Below are 18,017 nucleotides of genomic sequence, written 5' to 3'. Positions count from 1 at the left end.
TTTTACTCCCCCAAACTGATTGTGCTAGAATAGCATTGATAGATTTTTTCCCAAAATTCAAAGGACTGTAAAGCTGAGAACTGGAAAACATCTTACAGTTCATCTAGACCAATCTTCTAATTTTTACAGAGGAAATTGAGATCCCAAAATGCTAAATGACTCTCCTAAGATAAAATAGCGAGAATGGCAGGAATAGATGAGATAAAATTAAGGTAGCTTGATGGTACACTGGAAAGAGAACTCAAATTTGAAGTCAGAAGAGCTAGGGTCAAATATTGCTTTTACTGCTTATTATTTGTATGATCTTGGGCAAATTACTTTATTTCTCTCGGTCTCAGTTTCCTCATCTGTGAAATGAAAGGGTTAGGTCAGATGGCCTTTATGGTCTCTCTCTAGCTCAATATCTATAACATGGTGATTCTATTACCTCTGTCCAGTGATCTTTCTACTACATGAGTTCTAGCTCCTTATGGTTAGATGGATTTTATTAGGGGGTCTTGCTTAGTTTCTATTTGATGGGAATGTAGACAATCTATTTTACCAAATGCTTTGTTATTGGACTGAGCTTTAAATATCCACCGGGCAAGAAATTTATTACTTTGAATTGAATAATGCTTAGTGATCATTCTTTTTCCAGATACTAAAAAGGCAGTTTAGTATCAATTCATGGTGTTGTTCACAGCAGTCACCTTCTGCCCTCCAAATAAAATAGAAATATATTATTGAATATTCAAAAACAGGTTTCAACTCTCTCATTTTACTCAGTAGCTGGACTTTAGTTTGACAAATAAAGCATAAACTGTTTGGATATTTATTCATGAATTTCAATTCAGAAAACTTGCACTGCCCCAAAGAATTTACTAAAGTTTGGTTTAAAGCTGCTTTCCTGAGAGAACAAAAGCAAACCAGGATGAAACAGAAAATGACTTACTTGGCTTTCTCCCACTTCCTTTGAGAAATTATGTTATATCTGAAATAGGCAATCCTGGATCCAAAAATCAGAAGATTTTTATTATATGATGAAGAACTCTGATAACAATCAACTGAAATTAAAAAAAAAATCTGGCATTGTCTCATCACCAAGAGACAGCATGGTGAAACTGAACTGAAGCTAGGAAGAGCTGAGTTTAAATTCTGAGACTGACACTGAGCTGTGGCGGACAAACCAGTGAATCTCTTAGTTTTCTGGCAATTTTCTAAGACTCTAAGCCTCAGAGAAGATGCTGACTTGCATTGATAGAAGGAGTTTTCTCAATTAGGAAATCACAGATTTAATTCCTCTCCCTTTCCTTACTTCTTATTCATATTGCCTCAAATTCAGAGGAATAGACTGTAATCACTTCCCAAAAAATTTGACCTCTTCCTAGAAAAGCTTCTTAAAAATAATTTCAATTGTATTAGCCATAATACAAAGAGAAAAATGTTTAGTCTTTAGTCTCTACCACGTGGTGTAATGTCTCTTTAAAAATCGTGGGCTGATTTAGTTTGTTTCAAAGCCTTAATTATACTTTTATGTTACAATTTCCTTATTTAAGTGTCTATTTTGTGTCAGTCACTCAGCATATGGGAATGCCCCCTACCTACCTCAAAGAGATGGATATTATTATCCTAATTGAGGAGGAGGAGGAGAATGCTGTGAGAATTATTAATACATAAATTAAAAAATTAATCTGGAAAGTGCTTTAAAGTCCCTAGAGATGGGGTCTACCAAAACACAAAGTATTTAACATTATTATAAGTGCCCCCATGGAGTAGATAAGGGCTGTTATCATGGCTAGGAGAGGAGGAGGCTAACTGAGGCCTAGTGAGGAGGCAAAATGAGTTAATGGGCAGGCTGTTATTTGAACCTCGGAGGTCATCAAGCAGGTATGGAGAACGGGTATCTCAAAGCCTATCTTTGTCTTTTTACAGTCAGGAATTTCAGTGCTTTCTAGAGACACACATTTAGCACATTTTATAAAAGAACATTTTCTTTTTTCCTTTTTTTTTTAAAGTTAAATTTTCATTTAACCTGTTATGTTTAGGATATTATTTTTGAAGGTGGCAGTAGGGGTAAGGAAGATCAGAATATTAAAATCTGTTAAATTAATTAAAAGTAGTCATAAAAAATTACTTGTGGATTGACTAGTTATCCTGCTTTCCCCGCCTAGTTTGTGACATGGCACTTTAAATTGCATCACTATTGTACATTTGCTACAGAGCACTATTTCTCTCTGTAACTAGTTGAGCTCAGAGATTATTCTCTCAGTTTTACAGATAATGATCCTAAAACTCAGTGAGATAAAATGACTAGTCCAAAATCACAAAGCACAAGTAAAAATAAAACCAAGTTTTGAGACTTGCAAATTGATACTCTCTTCAAAGTTTTTTTTATCAAAGGATAGTTTTGACATTGATTTCAAATCAACAAAATATAGGGAAAAGGGAAGGGACAGAATTAACACTTACATTTCTGCAGGGATCTCCTAAAATGCCAATGCAGGTTGGTACTTTCTCTTCAACTTTTAATTTTTCAAAATTGCCAATGACTACTCTTATCACCTTATTATTAGTATATGATAGGTGTCATTCTTAACAATTTTTTTTTCTGTTCTATTTCATGCCAGAAAGTTACAGGAATGAAAAGAAGTCTAAAACATAGTCTTTGCCCTAAAGCTCATAGTGAAGAGATAAGACTAAAATCTATGAAACTTAGAGCATGTTCTATAGTCAAGTGCAGAATAGTATAGTGCAGAAAATAAATGCAGTAAGAGTTCAGAGAAGAGAATGAAAATAATAACATCTGAGATTTATAGATCATTTTTCAACCAAGCTCAATGGACTTTCACATATAATATCAATCATTTTAGCTTTTTATTTTTTTGAAGGGCCCCATGATTTATTGCATGTATGGATGTTACCTTTTTATCTGATGAAGTAAATGGAACTTCTTGGGAAACTAACCTAGAGAAACAGGGTAGATAGAGTGCTGGACTTGGAGATCAGAAAGATGCAGGTTAACATTCTTCCTCAGATAATTACTAGCTATGGGATGCTGGGCAAATCATTTAATTTCTCTTAATTTCAGTTTTTACATCTGTAAAGTGGAGACAGTATCTAAGACATTTTTCCTCTCTTTTGTTATGAAGATTGAATAAATTAATACATGTAAAGGATCTCACAAATGTTACAAAGCAGCCAGGAATTATAATGTATCTTTTTTTATTACTTAACAATCTCACAATTCCACTTTAGTTCATACCCACACATATGTACTCATTCTTTTTCTTCATCAAACACAGACTGTCAGAGAGATCCCACATTTCATTCCCACCATTTCTATTTCCTTTCACACATACAGCATCTTTTGCTTTGACACAGACTTTCACACTTACATACACACAGATTCGCTCACATACACATACTCCCATGGACTTTCCTCTCTATGTAATCTATCTTGCTGTGCACATAACTCCATTAGTTCATTTCTCACATCCCCATGGGCTGGCACTTATGTTCCATTGGGGAGTAGGGACAGGGAATGTTTTGGCTCTTGCATTGAAATTCTGAAAGGGGTAAAATGCTCACACACAGAGCCGAAAGAGAAAATTGCTTCTCTTGTATTATTTGAGGTTGTAGTAGACTTTTCAGGTAGATTTTGTAAACATTTGAATTGCCTTTTCTTCTTTAATTTTAATATCATAGATTTTAAACATGATTCTGGATTCTTTTGGATCTTAATTTCTCTTGTCTAAGATCTTGCAAGTTGTTCTCTCCTTCCTATTTACTTTTTTCATTTTGATACAGTATATCTTGTCCTTAAATATTAGTATTAAATGATATTAGAACTGGGAGAAACTCCTCTTGGATAGTGATTGTTTCATAGTCTTTTCACCCCAGCATCATGCATGATGCCTGATACATAGGTATTTAATCAATGCTTACTTAATAAATAATTGATTAATTAATTTTAGAACATAAAATGGTAGAGCTGGAAGGTACTGTACTTAAAACATGGAATGTTAAAAACAGAATTTATCCAGAATTATATTCATTATATAGTTGAAGAAACTGATACCCGAAGATGTGACATGACTTGATTTTTTAAAGGTCAAATAGTTAATAGGTAGAAATCAGGATTCAAACTTTTAAGTCCCTTGTTCTTTTTACCATATTTCTTTTCCTTTTTTCTTTTCTTTTCTTTCTTTTCTATTTTTTTTTTTTTTTTGCTGAGGCAAATGGGATTAAGTGACTTGCCCAGGGTCACACAGCTAGGGAGTGTTAAGTGTCTGAAGCCAGATTTGAACTCAGGTCCTTCTGACTTCAGGGCTAGTGTTCTAATCACTGCACTACCTAGCTGCCCCAATTCACCATATTTCTAATGGAATTAGAATGTCTTTCCATACATAAATAATGATATTTTCCAGATATTTCTTTTGAACCTTCCCTGCTGTTTGTCAGGATTTGGATAATTTTTAAGCAACACACACAAACTCCACCTCTTCTGATTTATCTAGTTATACATTACCATTTGAAGTTTATTCATAAGTAAGGGTGATTAAAAACTCCATCTTTTTTTTGGTGGGGAGGCTTTTTTGTTCTGTGTGATTTTGATAACTTGTATCTCATATAGATACTGTTATAATATAGTAACCTTTGTCTGAAATAGCTGTCTTATAGAGTGGTAAATACTGTAAAGAAAATAAGAAGTGACAACTGGCATTATCATAGTAAGTGAGGAGACCACAAACTATAAAAGGTATAAACAAGAACTAAGAAAAAGTACAACTGTAAGGGATCCTTCAGTATAGGGGAAATTGTTCCACATATTTCCATATTAAAGGCATCACTACTGACATCTAGGTAGTACAATGGGTAGCCCTGAGTAAGGAAGGGTTAACTTCGAATCTAACATGAGACACTTATTAGCTACAGGATTTACTAACTTCTGGGACTTAAACTCTGTTTCCTATAACCTCTGTTTTTATTTGTAAGGTGGGAATAATGGCAACACTTACCTTGTATGATTGTTGTGAGCATCAAATGAGATAGCATTTGTAAAAATGCTTAACAGTGTCTGGCACATATTAGGTACTATCTAAATTTTTATTCCTTCTCCCTTTCACTACCATGCTATTGTAACTAAGGGCATCAGCATCAGCATCAGTATCATTTTCACTATCACAATCACTTAGTGCTGAAAGGAACCTCAGTGGTTATCTAGTTGGTTGGAATTAGATGGTGGCCTTTTGAATCCCAGCCCAATTGAGGAACAGTGTATAGAGACAACTTATTAAATGAAGAACCATGAGGTAACATTATTGTAGCTGGTTTTTTTTTTAAGAACAGCATAACATCAGCTTTAGGACCATTAATAATATTTGCAGTTATAAAAATGAAGATAAAGATAATAAAAGTTTTCTATTTCATGGTTTAATCTGATTGCTTGCATGGGTCCAGTCAAACTTCTCTCACGCTGAAAACATCATTGCACAACTGAATAATGATCCTCTAATCCTTTACTACCAACCATCCTCTTAAGTTCCCAGGACTTCTGACTAGGTAAAAGGCAGGTGAGGTGCTCTATCATTTGCCTTTTTCTATTATTGCTCAGGATTTTGCTTTTTTTTTTTTTTTTTTTTTTTTTACTTAACCTATAGTTAGCCATTTTTAAGTAGTGGTTCATGCTTGTGTTCTGAAGCTAGTCTGAGTTCCAGTCCAGTGTTTTGCACAGCTTCTTTTCTGTGTTTTTAATGGGCTCCATTCAGCTCTTCAACAGCAGTTCCCAGGGAGACATGGTAGAGCTCAGCTCAGAACTAGGTGACACTTTCAAGCAAGTGATCTTAAAAAGGTTAGCTTGTTCTGGGTAATTCACCACGGGCTAGGTTTGCTTTTCAAGCCAGGGAGGTGGCATTGCCCACCATGTATGAAAACAAAGATAATGATGACATAGCTAAAAGTCAGAGCTTTTATAAATATTGTCTTTTATATGGGTTAAAATCAAGATTGTATTTAAAAACTGACAGGTTAATTACATGTTTAAAGCTTTGTTTCCCATGAATTGATAACTAATGCTGATAAATAAGGACTCTACTTAGTACAAAGTCAATTTCCTTTCCAATGTTTCCCTTCAGCTGATTACGCCTCATGCCATCCGAGTGCAGACCCCTCCACGACACATCCCTGGTGTTGTAGAAGTCACATTGTCTTACAAATCCAAACAGTTCTGCAAAGGAACACCAGGAAGATTCATCTACACAGGTAAGAAATACAGAGAACTTTATTTATCCATTAGATATGAAATTATGAATTCTTGTGCATATTTGCAACCTCTCTTCCCAACCTCCTAATACTATGAGGATGTTATTTGTCTCCTAATGTCATCATGTGCATTTTTGATAGTGAGATTGTTATTGAAGAATTTATTTGGGTATCCATGGGATACATATGGGTCAGTAGAAACAGCTGGCTGCCTTCATAATGTGGCAACATAGGAAATAAAATAAAGAGAACTACTTCTAAGAAGTAAAAAGGGAAAGTGCAACTCAAGTCTGGCTACTAAACCAGCTGTTTTTGTTTTAAACCAGCTCCTATCCTCATTAGAACATTTTTGACTGTGATTGGTGGCCTCAAATTTTAAGACTGGTGGGTGCGACTCCAATCCCCACCAATCTGCCCTTGGGTCTCTTGGACTGTGGCACTCCTGGGAATTGTCTGAGCATATGGAGTGGCCTCCTGTTGGGATGCTGATTATTGGAATTGCTGGGTGAATCCTTTGTGACAGACTGAATAATTTAACCAGGAGAATAACATTAGACAGAGAGGACCATAGCTCTGCTAGGCGTATTCCAAGTGCTAATAGCATGGACCCAGAGCTCTAGATTACTAGGGATAATTGTTGTAGCATTTCCTGAAATGGCTAAAATATTTGGTTATTCCTTCAATAAAGGAACACAAGGCCCAATTAAGTAGAAATAGGGACTGTGTGCACACAAAGAAATTCCAAGGCAGTCAGTGGATGACTCCATTAACATATTTTAATTATAGCCATACAATTAAGCAAATAAATTTTATTTTGACTGTGACACTTTATCTCACAGCATCTTTTCTTTCTTGCTACTTAATATTAAACTGCGAAGGAAATCAGCCATGTTTCTTAAAGCAAAACACTTTTTCTTTCTCTCTTAAAAAAATAAAAACAATTAATGCATCCTGACCCTTGGAAATGCCTCCCAGCCCTTTAAACAAAATGCAGGTTTGGTGCCCGCCTGACGATTAGTTTTAGTTAATTGAAAATTATAGGATTGACCCAAGAGGAAAATTTTGTTTGCACTCCAATCACTTTTACAAATTAAGGAAAATTACCACAATTTTGTTTAGCTAAGGTTTCACACTGAGTTCAAGAAATTAGCTCAGCCATCCCAACGAAGTCAGCACTTTGTTAGTGAGCACTTGAAAAATAATAGTCTATCTGGAGTTTTGTGGTGTATACAAACGGGGCATAGAAAAAGCTATGATACTTTATAGAAGTAGGCCAAGTGTTTTTAATTAGGCTCATTGGTTCAGTGTAAGTTTTGAAGAACAATCAAACTAGCAGATTAGCTGTTTCTTTTAAAGCTAGGATTTCTTGCCATTCATTTTTCCCATGAGAACTTCCACATAGCACAATTTTTTTTTTACAAGCCTCATTATGGGCCTACAGGAAATGGACCAATTGGAACTTCTGATACTGTAACATTCCTCAGCATCATTCCAATAGATGGGAGTTTTTCACAATGTTCTTCAGTGAACTCAGTGTTCTGGAACATATTACAAAACCACAGAGGCCAAATGTTTTCTCAGAGGAGCTTGGACTCTGTTTTTGGCCGAAAACATTTAGGCCTCACTTGCTGCCTATTTACCCTGCTATTAAGAACAAGAAAAAGAGAAGGGGGGAAGGGGGGAGTGGAAGAGAAGAAAACCCTGGTGTTGTGGGCGGTACAAGTCAGCCAAGCATGGTTTCCTCTCTAGTGAAAATGTCCCTGCCCATTAATGGCACCATTTTGTGGTCAGGTCTCATTTAGTTGAAATTATTTTTAATCAGTGTTCAACAAAATATCCCCCTACCCCCCAAGCCACCTGGCTGCAAACTTAAAACACACACACTCACAACTGTTAAATACTTAAGTTCTCAGGAAAAAAAAATACCTAGTGACTTTTTTTGTTTTGTTTTTTAGCCGTTAAAATATCTCCATAAATTGAAGAAATTGAATCTTGAGTACATAATTTCATCCAAAATTAAAGTCAAATATATATAGAGAAATGCAAGTTTAGTTATTTTAGGAAAAATACATCTGTGATATAGGAATATATATGTATATATGTGTGTGTGTGTGTGTGTGTGTGTGTGTGTGTGTATGTTTCCCATGATATAGGGAAGTCAAATGTCCTATATTTTTTATAAATTCAATAAGGGAGCTAAACTACATTCCAGCTCTAAATTCTATTGAAATGCTATGATAATTTTCCTTTTAGTTTTGAGATCTCAAAATATATATGAAATAAAAAAAATAACCTTAGATTTTCAAAAAAATTTGAAAGAGAAGTTTCCTTCTCTTTGGTAATATTAAATTATGATGTAGTTTGCATCTCTTTGTGTCTATGAATATTGTTGCCTATTAATAATAAATGTGGCAAAATATAATCTATGCTAATTGGATGGATGCATGAGGGTCTCTTTGAATATCACTATTAAAAGGCACCATTATAGAGAGATTGCCTAGTGATTAGTGCTACTGATCCATACATTTGAATCACTTTATTTCTTCATATATTGGAGAAGGCCTGTAGAAGGACCCTAAAATGTGTCCCTTTTTTGTATCCAATAAACTGCTTAGGTGATTTAAAATATAAAATCCTCCTCCTTTCTCACAAACAGATATTCACATTTCATTTTCTTTAACATCTTTAACATTTCAAAGTGAAAGGTTAGTTTTCCAGGTCTGGTGAGCTCACTCCTGTGCTGCTCAATTGAATTCTGCTGAGAGAGGGAGGCAGAAGAAGAAGGTATGAGAATAAGAGAAAAAGAGAGAGAAAATAGGACAGAATATTAAAGATAAGAAAATAGGAATAAGAATAAACTGAAAATACCACTCAAAACAAACTTTGATATTTTTAAGTGGGGAGATAAAGAGGAAAGAGAGAAGAAGAAGAAGAGAATACTGGAACATAGTACATTGAGGAATACATCCTTTTTGGAAGATTCATTTTTGATAACAACAATAATAGTAAAGAATCATATTTAAAATAATCATAGTAATTGATTTTTGTCTGGATTTGTGATTTCATCTGTAGGGAAACTCAATGTGGAAACTCATGTAATTGACAGCTCATCAATAATTTAAAACATTGGAGATGTTTATGTCAATAGAAAAATTAAATGACTTGTTATATAGCTAGTATGACTACAGAATTTGAGTTCAAATCTTCCCAAAACGGCCCACTCTCTACTTATATAGTTGGCTGCTGCTTCTTATTCTTTTTCTTCTTGTTCTTGAAATCATTCTGATTTTCCTCTTCTTACTCTACTCTTCTTTTCTTCCTTATTTTCCATTTCCTACTTCTCGCCATCCTTTTCTCCTTCTCTCTTTTTTCTTCCTTCTCCCCTTTCTCTTTCCTTCTTCTTCCTTCTCCTTCTTCTCCTCTTCCTTTTTCTGTTCTTTTCCCTCTCATTAATCATACTATTATTGCTATGACAGAATTACAATAATGCATAATTTGACAAAAGCAACAATAACAAGACATTCTTTTCTTGCTTTCATTGAACCTAAGGAGGTTAAGCTTAAATCATAACACTTTTATTTATCCTCAGGAAGCAGTTTATTACCTGCATTACAATCCATAAAAAATATATATACAAGAAGAATAGTATAGTGACTTGTGGCAGCCTGGTTCCTATCTGGATCTAATCAAATAGATGAGAATGAGAAAAAATGCAACCTCTAATATTACTAGTAATAATCCTAGATGTATTGATTTATGCGAATTCTATAAGTAAATGGTAGAACATATCACAGCAGGTGACAAAAATCTAGTTCCTACCAAATACTTAAAAAGGCACTACCCAGTGACCAAAATTCTACATCTGAAGCTTTCTTACTCATAAGTTAACATGACAATTTCCCATACTATAAATATAAACTGCAAATTATCCTTGAGAATTAAGAAAATAAACTGGTAAATTAACTGGAGCTAGAGCATTTTCATAGACAAATGGATGCCTACATATAATTAACCCATACAAATTTAACAAAATATTTTTAGTGGATGCTGTCATAGCAGATAGTCATAATCTCCAAACTACTTGGAATGGAAAACTTTCAAAATATAGAGGCCTAGTATGCACAAAACAAAACAAACAAAAAAACCCTCCACCAACAATCAGGTATAGGCATATATCATCATCCCTGTCTTGCCTTATGAGCATAATAACAAAGATATTTTAATTGAACCAAAAAGAGATTATAGTTTTTTTTTTTCAGTTAAAAAGAAGTCATTTTGTCTACCGTGCAATATTCGTGAGGTATCAATTTCATGACTTGCAAAACTCCCAAGTGCTATGGAACCAGATTAAAATATAATTGGGAAATGTACAACAACATAAATAAAAATACAATATAACACAGATAATGTTAATTTGTGGGTTTCTATATCAGTAAGTAGTATGGTTCACAGAACATTAACTATCAATAGATAATGGTGAGATAGTTTGTCCTAGGACTGTTTCCTTCCTAACTCCATTGAAGAGAAGAAGAAGAGAGAGAGACAAACAGAAACAGACAGGCAAAATGAGAGAGAAACAGAAAGAAACACAGAGACGGTAATAGAGAGGTAGAGAGACCAAAAGAGAGAAAAAAAAAAGACAATAAGATACTGTTGCTGTTAACCACAACTGCTAATACCATTTCTATCTGAATTTCAATGGACACAAAGATAAGAACAAAATAATATTTAACACAAAAGACAGGGTAGAATTGATGCAAATAGACTCAGATGTTTTGGAGGAAGTGAAAAACAAAATATTTAAAAAGAGATAGATGATCTCTCCTAAAGCAGGACAACCCTGTGAAGAGTCTCCTGTGCAATCCTTTGCTCTTTTGAATGCATATCCCTGCCATTTGATCCTGAGTAAAAGGAAATCCTGAGTCAGGCTGAATCCCACTTTCCCTTTAACTGCTTGGTGCCCTCAGTTCACATGTATTTGTGGTCAGAGGGGAACAGGATAAAACTCTTAACCAAACAACCAAAAGGCTAGTAGGAGTTCCTCTAGATCTGACTCTACCCTGCCTGGCATATTCTTATGTAAATATGGGTTTGAACTAATGATGTTTTTGTGTTTTTAATGACTTTTAGAAAGTGTTGAGGGGGGAAAGGGGTAAAAAAACAATAACTTTCCAGTCAGAATTATTTTCAAAGCTTTCTTTCTAATCTCATGTCTAGTCAATCAGTCTTAAAGATCATTAGGAGGTGGTTTTAAATCTTTCTCAAGTCTCCACCACCCATCAAGGGGCCTTCACAATACTCTTTTTGTTCTCATAGCCCATGTTTCATCAATTGTGACATCTTTTGGTAACTTGGTTCCTTGTAAGTGTTGAAATCTCTCCTGCCAAGCTCTGACGAAGGAACTTTGGAAGCCCAGTGGGCTTTTAGCTGTCCTCAATCAATTAATACAGAAATAGTATCCTCACTAAGAGATAATCAACTGTAAATGTAGGCACTAATTTCAATCCAGCCTAAGTCTGGAAGGGATCATCCTTTTTCTGGAAGGAAAATAAGTATAGAAATTGTAGCTGGTCAATTTGATAAATCTGCTTAGTAATACTTTTCCAACTCAGAGTACTTCATAGACTCATAGGCTCATAACTTTATAGCTAGATCAGATTCAATGAACTCTTGAGTCTCTTCTATTGGAAGATTCCTATAGTTCTGCATTCTTTAATACATAGTTTTCTCCAAACAGGCTTTGGTAGATTCCTACCTCCATATCTCTGCTCAGACCAAGTCTCTTTTATCTACCTATTGAATTTTACTCACTCTTAAAAACTCAGTTTAAGTTCTTTTTTTTTCTCCACATTCTTTTGTATCCCAGGGCATCTTCCTTCTTTGACTGGTGATAAGATATGTTGCCTAGATGATCCAGTCATAAGTTTTTTTTTTTAACTTATATTTTTTTCATTTGTCTAGGTCTTAACTTTCCAATCAGATTGAAAGCTTCTCGAGGGAAGAGATATCCTTCTTAAATCTTTTTGTATCCCTTTCACTACTTAACACAGTACTATGAACACTGTAAACATTCAGAAATTTTTTGATTTTACACATTCATTGAATTATATATATGGTGTGTGTGTGTGTGTGTGTGTGTGTGTGTGTGTGTATGAGAGAGAGAGAGAGAGACAGAGAGAGAGAGAGAGAGAGAGAGAGAGAGAGAGAGAGAGAGAGAGAGAGAGAGAGAGAGAGAGAGAGAAAGTGAGAGAGAGAGAGAAAGAGAGAGAGAGAGAGAGAGAGAGAGAAAGTATATAATTATAGGAAATGAAAATGGATTTCCCTTTTTGGGAGTATAAAAAGTTTTCATTTTCTGTTTAATGTTCACTGAACAAAACAGTTGAAGCCTCTGTTAAAAGGGGAGGGAGGAGGGAAGAAGGTGAGAAATTATTTTGAAAATGCCAAGAATTGACTATTGGATACCAATAATGTTCACATTTTATGAAGTCAACTTTTCTAAGTCAGTGTAGCATAGTGATCTCAAGAAAGTCTGAATTCTATTCCTGGCTCCTAATCCTAATTCTCTTTGTTGCTTTGGAAAACTCATTCAACCTCTCTGTGCCTCAGTTTCCTTATCTGTAAAATTCAAGTGAATAATAATACCTACCCTGTCTACTTCATAAGGGTTTTGTAATGATGAAATGAGATTCAAACCACAAAGAACAAATATTTATAGGACCTTAATTAAGCACAGTAGTGAGCAGAGTGTTTTTGCTAAACTCACTTAGTGAGACCCAAATTCTAGATCATGAAAGTACTTTGCAAAGGAAGAAGTGTTTTGCTAAAGTAATATATTATCATTAAGGTACCCCATCAATTAAATTGGGGAGATTTGACCCAGGATGGGGTAGAGCAAGAATCTGTTTTCTTTCACATCAGATTTTCACTTCAGATTCAGAAGACTGTCTAATGAACACTTACCTAACAGTTCTGCCTTTGCTGTGTCCTAATTGGAAAAGCCCCAACAAGAAAGAAAAATTAACAGCCTGCCCCTGTCCACATGTTTTGAATATTACTCCAAATGAGCCATTTATACCAAGAGAGAGTGAGAATGCAAGGCAGAAATTCTCCTCTTCCATGTGATAGAAGGAGATGGGGAGGAGGGAAGGTAGTATGCTTCTGCTCTGTGCACAGAGGGAAGGCTTTGACAAAATTTGATCATGTCTGATGTATGCTAATGTGATCACTGAACCCTGGTCCTCTGGCATTTGTAAAGTTAAACATTGTCAGCACGATAATACAGAACAAAAATAATCACTAAAAGTATACAATGTACCTGTATGACATCTGTAAAACGGAAGCAATTACAGCACAGAGGAAAGCCAGCTCTGAAGGCAACATATTATTTTGCATATTTTATGTACACACTTTCCGAGAAATATGACCTTTATTTTCTAGTTGGAGTGGAGTGTAATCAGGATTTGAGCAGCTAGTGTAACAGGATCATTAAAAGGAATATTTTCCCTGACATTAGGGGTCTAAATGGGCACTAACCTTCCTTCACAGCCTTAGCTTTTTCCTGTCTGCCCAGACTTAATAAGTGATAAGACCAGAAGAGAAATAAATCATGGAAATCCCTGTCCAAAGAAAACATATTGACTACAGCCAAGCAAATAACAGACTATAACCAATGGTCCCATTCATCATTCATATAATAGGGATATAAAGTATTTCCTACCTATGAAACCATAGAGAGGGTAAAGGCAGATAAGCTCTCCCAATCTAAGGCATGTGATTTGGTTATTAAGAGACATGAACTATATGTCACATGGCTTTAATCTTTAAGATGTGTTGCTGTTTCTAAACTATAAATTTCTACTAAAGGATTACAAAGCTATTAACAATAAAGGATTGGGACTGAGCTTTCTAAGTATTCTTGCTTGTGTAATGCAATCCTATAAACTCTTGAAACTCTAATCTATTTAGTATGATAGGACATGATTTGCTCTTCAAAGCCAATAAACAATTTGGGGATTTTCTTGTTTTATAACTGGCACCATGATAAATTAACTACTCAGTTTCTCTGAACATAGCTTATAATTGTCCTTTTTCCTGGGGGAAAACAAAGAAATCAACTGTCTTTTTCACTGGTTTTGGGATTTATTTCAAGTTTAGGAATTCTGGATTATCTTCTGGTTAGCTTATCAGCTTTTCAATATTATGGATATTGTTATGTGTCCTGTTAAATGTTTGAAACTAGAAACGTATAATAATAGTACATAATAAGAGTCACTTTATATTGTACTGAAATTATGTTTTAGTTTTTAACTTGATACTTTTTTTTCTTTTGGACTTGTGATTTTATTGGTGCAAGCACTCCCCTTACTAATGCAGATAGGCAACTGCTTTGGGTGATATTGCCAGTGTGGATGAGAAAGCTGTATTTGAGTCCTCATTCTAAGGTGAACCATCTATCTACCATATAGTCCCTGCTTCTCAAGTTTTCAACTGGATAACAGAACTTCCCCATATAAAACACTTCTCTGAATAATGTCAGAGTTAGTGCTTAATAAGTGGATGTTGAGTTGAATTCTCTTGATAAAACTTTGGCTTTTCTGCATACCAAAAAATATACTACATGTGGGACCATTTTTCTTTCTTTCTTTTTTTTTTTAACATAAGATCATACATAGATTTATAGCTGAAAGAGATCTCAAAATCCAGGTACTAAAAACACTTCATTTTTTATGGATGAGAAAACTGTAGCCTGGGGAGATTAAATGACTTTTTTTCAACATCATACAGTGGCAAGAAGGATGGTTGGGAGTGACCCCAGATATGGGTATTGAACTAAGGTCCTTTGATTCTAAGTGCCACTCCCACTATAATCTGTAAAGTCTCTAATATGTTCTTTATCATTATGTTTTGGCACTGATATTATAATGGATACTTATATCATCCATATCTATAATATCTCTATGCAAAAGAGATAGGACTCTCTTAAATTAAGAACTGTGTGCAATAATCAGAGAAAAGGCAGGTGACTTTTTGTATTAGACCCATAATCCATCTTGTACAACAATTTTGTTTCTACTTTTATGATGCTGGGTAAGTTATAGGATTATATAATTCAGAATGATCATGGATCTTAGAGATCATTTAATTTGTGCTTCACTCCTTTTAAAAAGCAAGAAATAAAAGATCCAGCAGTATAAAATGATAATAAATTTAGGAATTAGTTACATATCCCCTGAGTTACTGACGCATCTTTGTATGTACGTGTGTGTGTGTGTGTGTGTGTGCATGTCTATATATTAGGTATATGCACGCATATTTGTGTATGTGTATTTATCCCTCTATGGCTATCATATCGAGTATATGTTGCCTCATTAAGCAAATGTAAGCTCCTTGAAGGTAATAGTAACTATTTTATGTTTATATAGAAAATAAAGGTAGGAGAGGCAATCTATCTATTGAGTCCATAACTTACCTCACTCTACTTAGCCCAAATGCTTTTATCAGATGAGAATATCTTCAATGAATCACTCAGTCCGAGGCATTTCAACTAGATGGAGTATGTGAAGATTAATTGAGAACCTTGGTCCCCATCCAAATAGTTTGGAATCAGGCATTCAAGATCCTGAGGATAGAAAGGGGAGAAAGGCATTCCAGCCTTCCCTGCTAAGGCTTGGGGAGTGAGAAGAGAAGGGTCTTGTTTTAACCTCAAAGTCAGTTTCTTCCTCTTTAGTCAAAGGAGAATTTTGTGAAAAATCACAGGGCTAGAGGATTTGAATTTTTATCAATATTTTAGTACTGTATTAAGAACACTAGTGACAGATTGGGAGATGAGGGCAAGCTAGGACTATTGGGAGGTGGAGGCTTCAAAACTGTATGAGATTTTCTACAGAAAAGCTATTCCATGACTAAGGGGAACTTTGTGAATGCCTCAAGAAGGACAGAGATTTATTTACAGCAGCTAAGATCTGTGAATTATTCTTTTGCCCTGTGTTCTTTCAAAGCTTGGCTCTAATTTGCCCCAGAATCTTTGTACCCAATGAAAAGTGTGTCAAAATCTTTTAGGGGATGCTTTACAGTAACCATTCTTATTTACAATACCTCAGTTGAATAGACCTTTCCTGACTAATTTATATCAACTGATGATAAATGGGAGAACACATGAATGGAGACTTATAAATGATAGCATTAGAAAATTTGCCTTGGTCACTTGATGTCCACTGGGACTTGGGGAAAAGAGTCAGCTTAGCTCTGGGTGACTGACTTGAAATTACCAATGTGAATTGCAAAGATAATTTTGGAGTCTGTATGTGCTACATTTGCCTTTGTGTCTACAATTCCAACATAGTTCCTAGAATTTAATAACTGCTTATTAGTTGATCCTCTAGCTCAGCCCATTAATTTTATAGAAAAGGAAACATCCTCCAACAAGTAAAACGACTTTTCCAATGTCACACTTACCAAAGCCTTCTGAGTACAAATACATGACAATGCACTTTCCACTATGCCTTATTTGTTTGTTTATTCAGTTAATTTATATATATATTGAGCTAAGGTTCTCTGATTCTAAGTGTGTGTATATATATATATATATATATACACATATATATATATGTGTATATATATATATATACTGTCTCATCTACCAGACAGGGTTGTTATGAGGATAATATGAATGAATGGATGAATTAATGAATAGAAAAAATGTATTAATTACTATATGTCAAACATAATTCTAATTAGTGAGCATTCAAATACCAAAGTGAGATACTGTCTGTCCTTACAGAAATTGGATACAAATAGGGGAGACCATAACACATCAGTATAATGGCCAGAGTGGAACATTGTGAATTGGAAAGACACAAGGATATTGAGGAAAGCTATAAGGGAATGGATTGATATGTTCTTTCCAGTCTCAGTATTGATTTGATTCTAGTTCCAGAACTGTAGGATTGGGGGTTGGGGTGGGATTAAAAGAGGTAGGAAGGGGAACAGAGTCATGACAGAGCATGCCATATGTCAGGGCAGAATATGAAATATGTCTGAAGCCAACTAAATAGTGTATCAATGGTTATCCATTCATTGATAGGGAAAATGCAGGCCCCTGGGAAGGTGTTCTAGAATTCAAAGAGTTAAAGTCCCACAGGATAAAGTTTCTGAAGATATCATGTGGTCAAAAAAAGTACAGAATCTGGTGAATGGTAAAATGGTAAAAATCAGTGGTCCAGAAGGTAAAGTATCATGGAGTGTAGATGGTAAGAATGGTAAATGGTAAGAAGATAAAATAGTATTAAGCATATTAAGAATAAATCTGTAACTCAAAGTATAGTTTTAATAGAGTATACTGTTATTCTCCTCAAAGGGTAGAGACATGTCCAACTCATGATAGTTTCCTTTAATAACCTATTATGTCATTCATGATGGTAGCTACATTTTTGGAAGCTATTTATATCTTTAGCTTGCACTGCCTTTTGAGCTAATGAGTTTCATAACTTTAATGTCCACAGTGAAATAGAACTCTATTTTAAATGTACCAAGGAGGGAAGTAAGAATAAGTAGTGGGGAAGGAACATAATAATATAGGAAAGTCATATAAAAATAATATTAAGAGAGCTAAAGCACAGAATAAGCTGAAACCTGCAAGGAAAGACAAGGATTATTGTGTGTTTGTTTTAGAAGAGTTTTAGAAGGTGTGTGTGTGGTGGTGTGGTTTTTGGTTTTGAATAGCTCCATTTGGGGAAAGAGAAGGATTGATGAAAGACAGTATTGCTGCTTGATATGAG

General features: G+C 34.8%; 1 protein-coding gene across 2 annotated transcripts in view; it reads left to right on the top strand.

The window, feature by feature from the left end:
* The window catches only part of EBF1 (EBF transcription factor 1), a 448,279-nt gene that overhangs the window by 346,464 nt on the left and 83,798 nt on the right, over nt 1-18,017 (top strand). For both annotated transcript variants that reach the window (XM_051978810.1, XM_051978809.1), the window contains exon 10: nt 6,114-6,240. In XM_051978810.1, coding sequence (XP_051834770.1) covers nt 6,114-6,240 — 127 coding nt within the window. The remainder of the gene's footprint in view (nt 1-6,113; nt 6,241-18,017) is intronic.

This window comes from Antechinus flavipes, chromosome 2, assembly GCF_016432865.1.
Source record: "Antechinus flavipes isolate AdamAnt ecotype Samford, QLD, Australia chromosome 2, AdamAnt_v2, whole genome shotgun sequence".
Taxonomy (NCBI): Eukaryota; Metazoa; Chordata; class Mammalia; order Dasyuromorphia; family Dasyuridae; genus Antechinus; species Antechinus flavipes.
The sequence above is the reverse complement of the archived record's forward strand: the minus strand, read 5'-3'. Positions and strand labels throughout refer to the sequence as shown.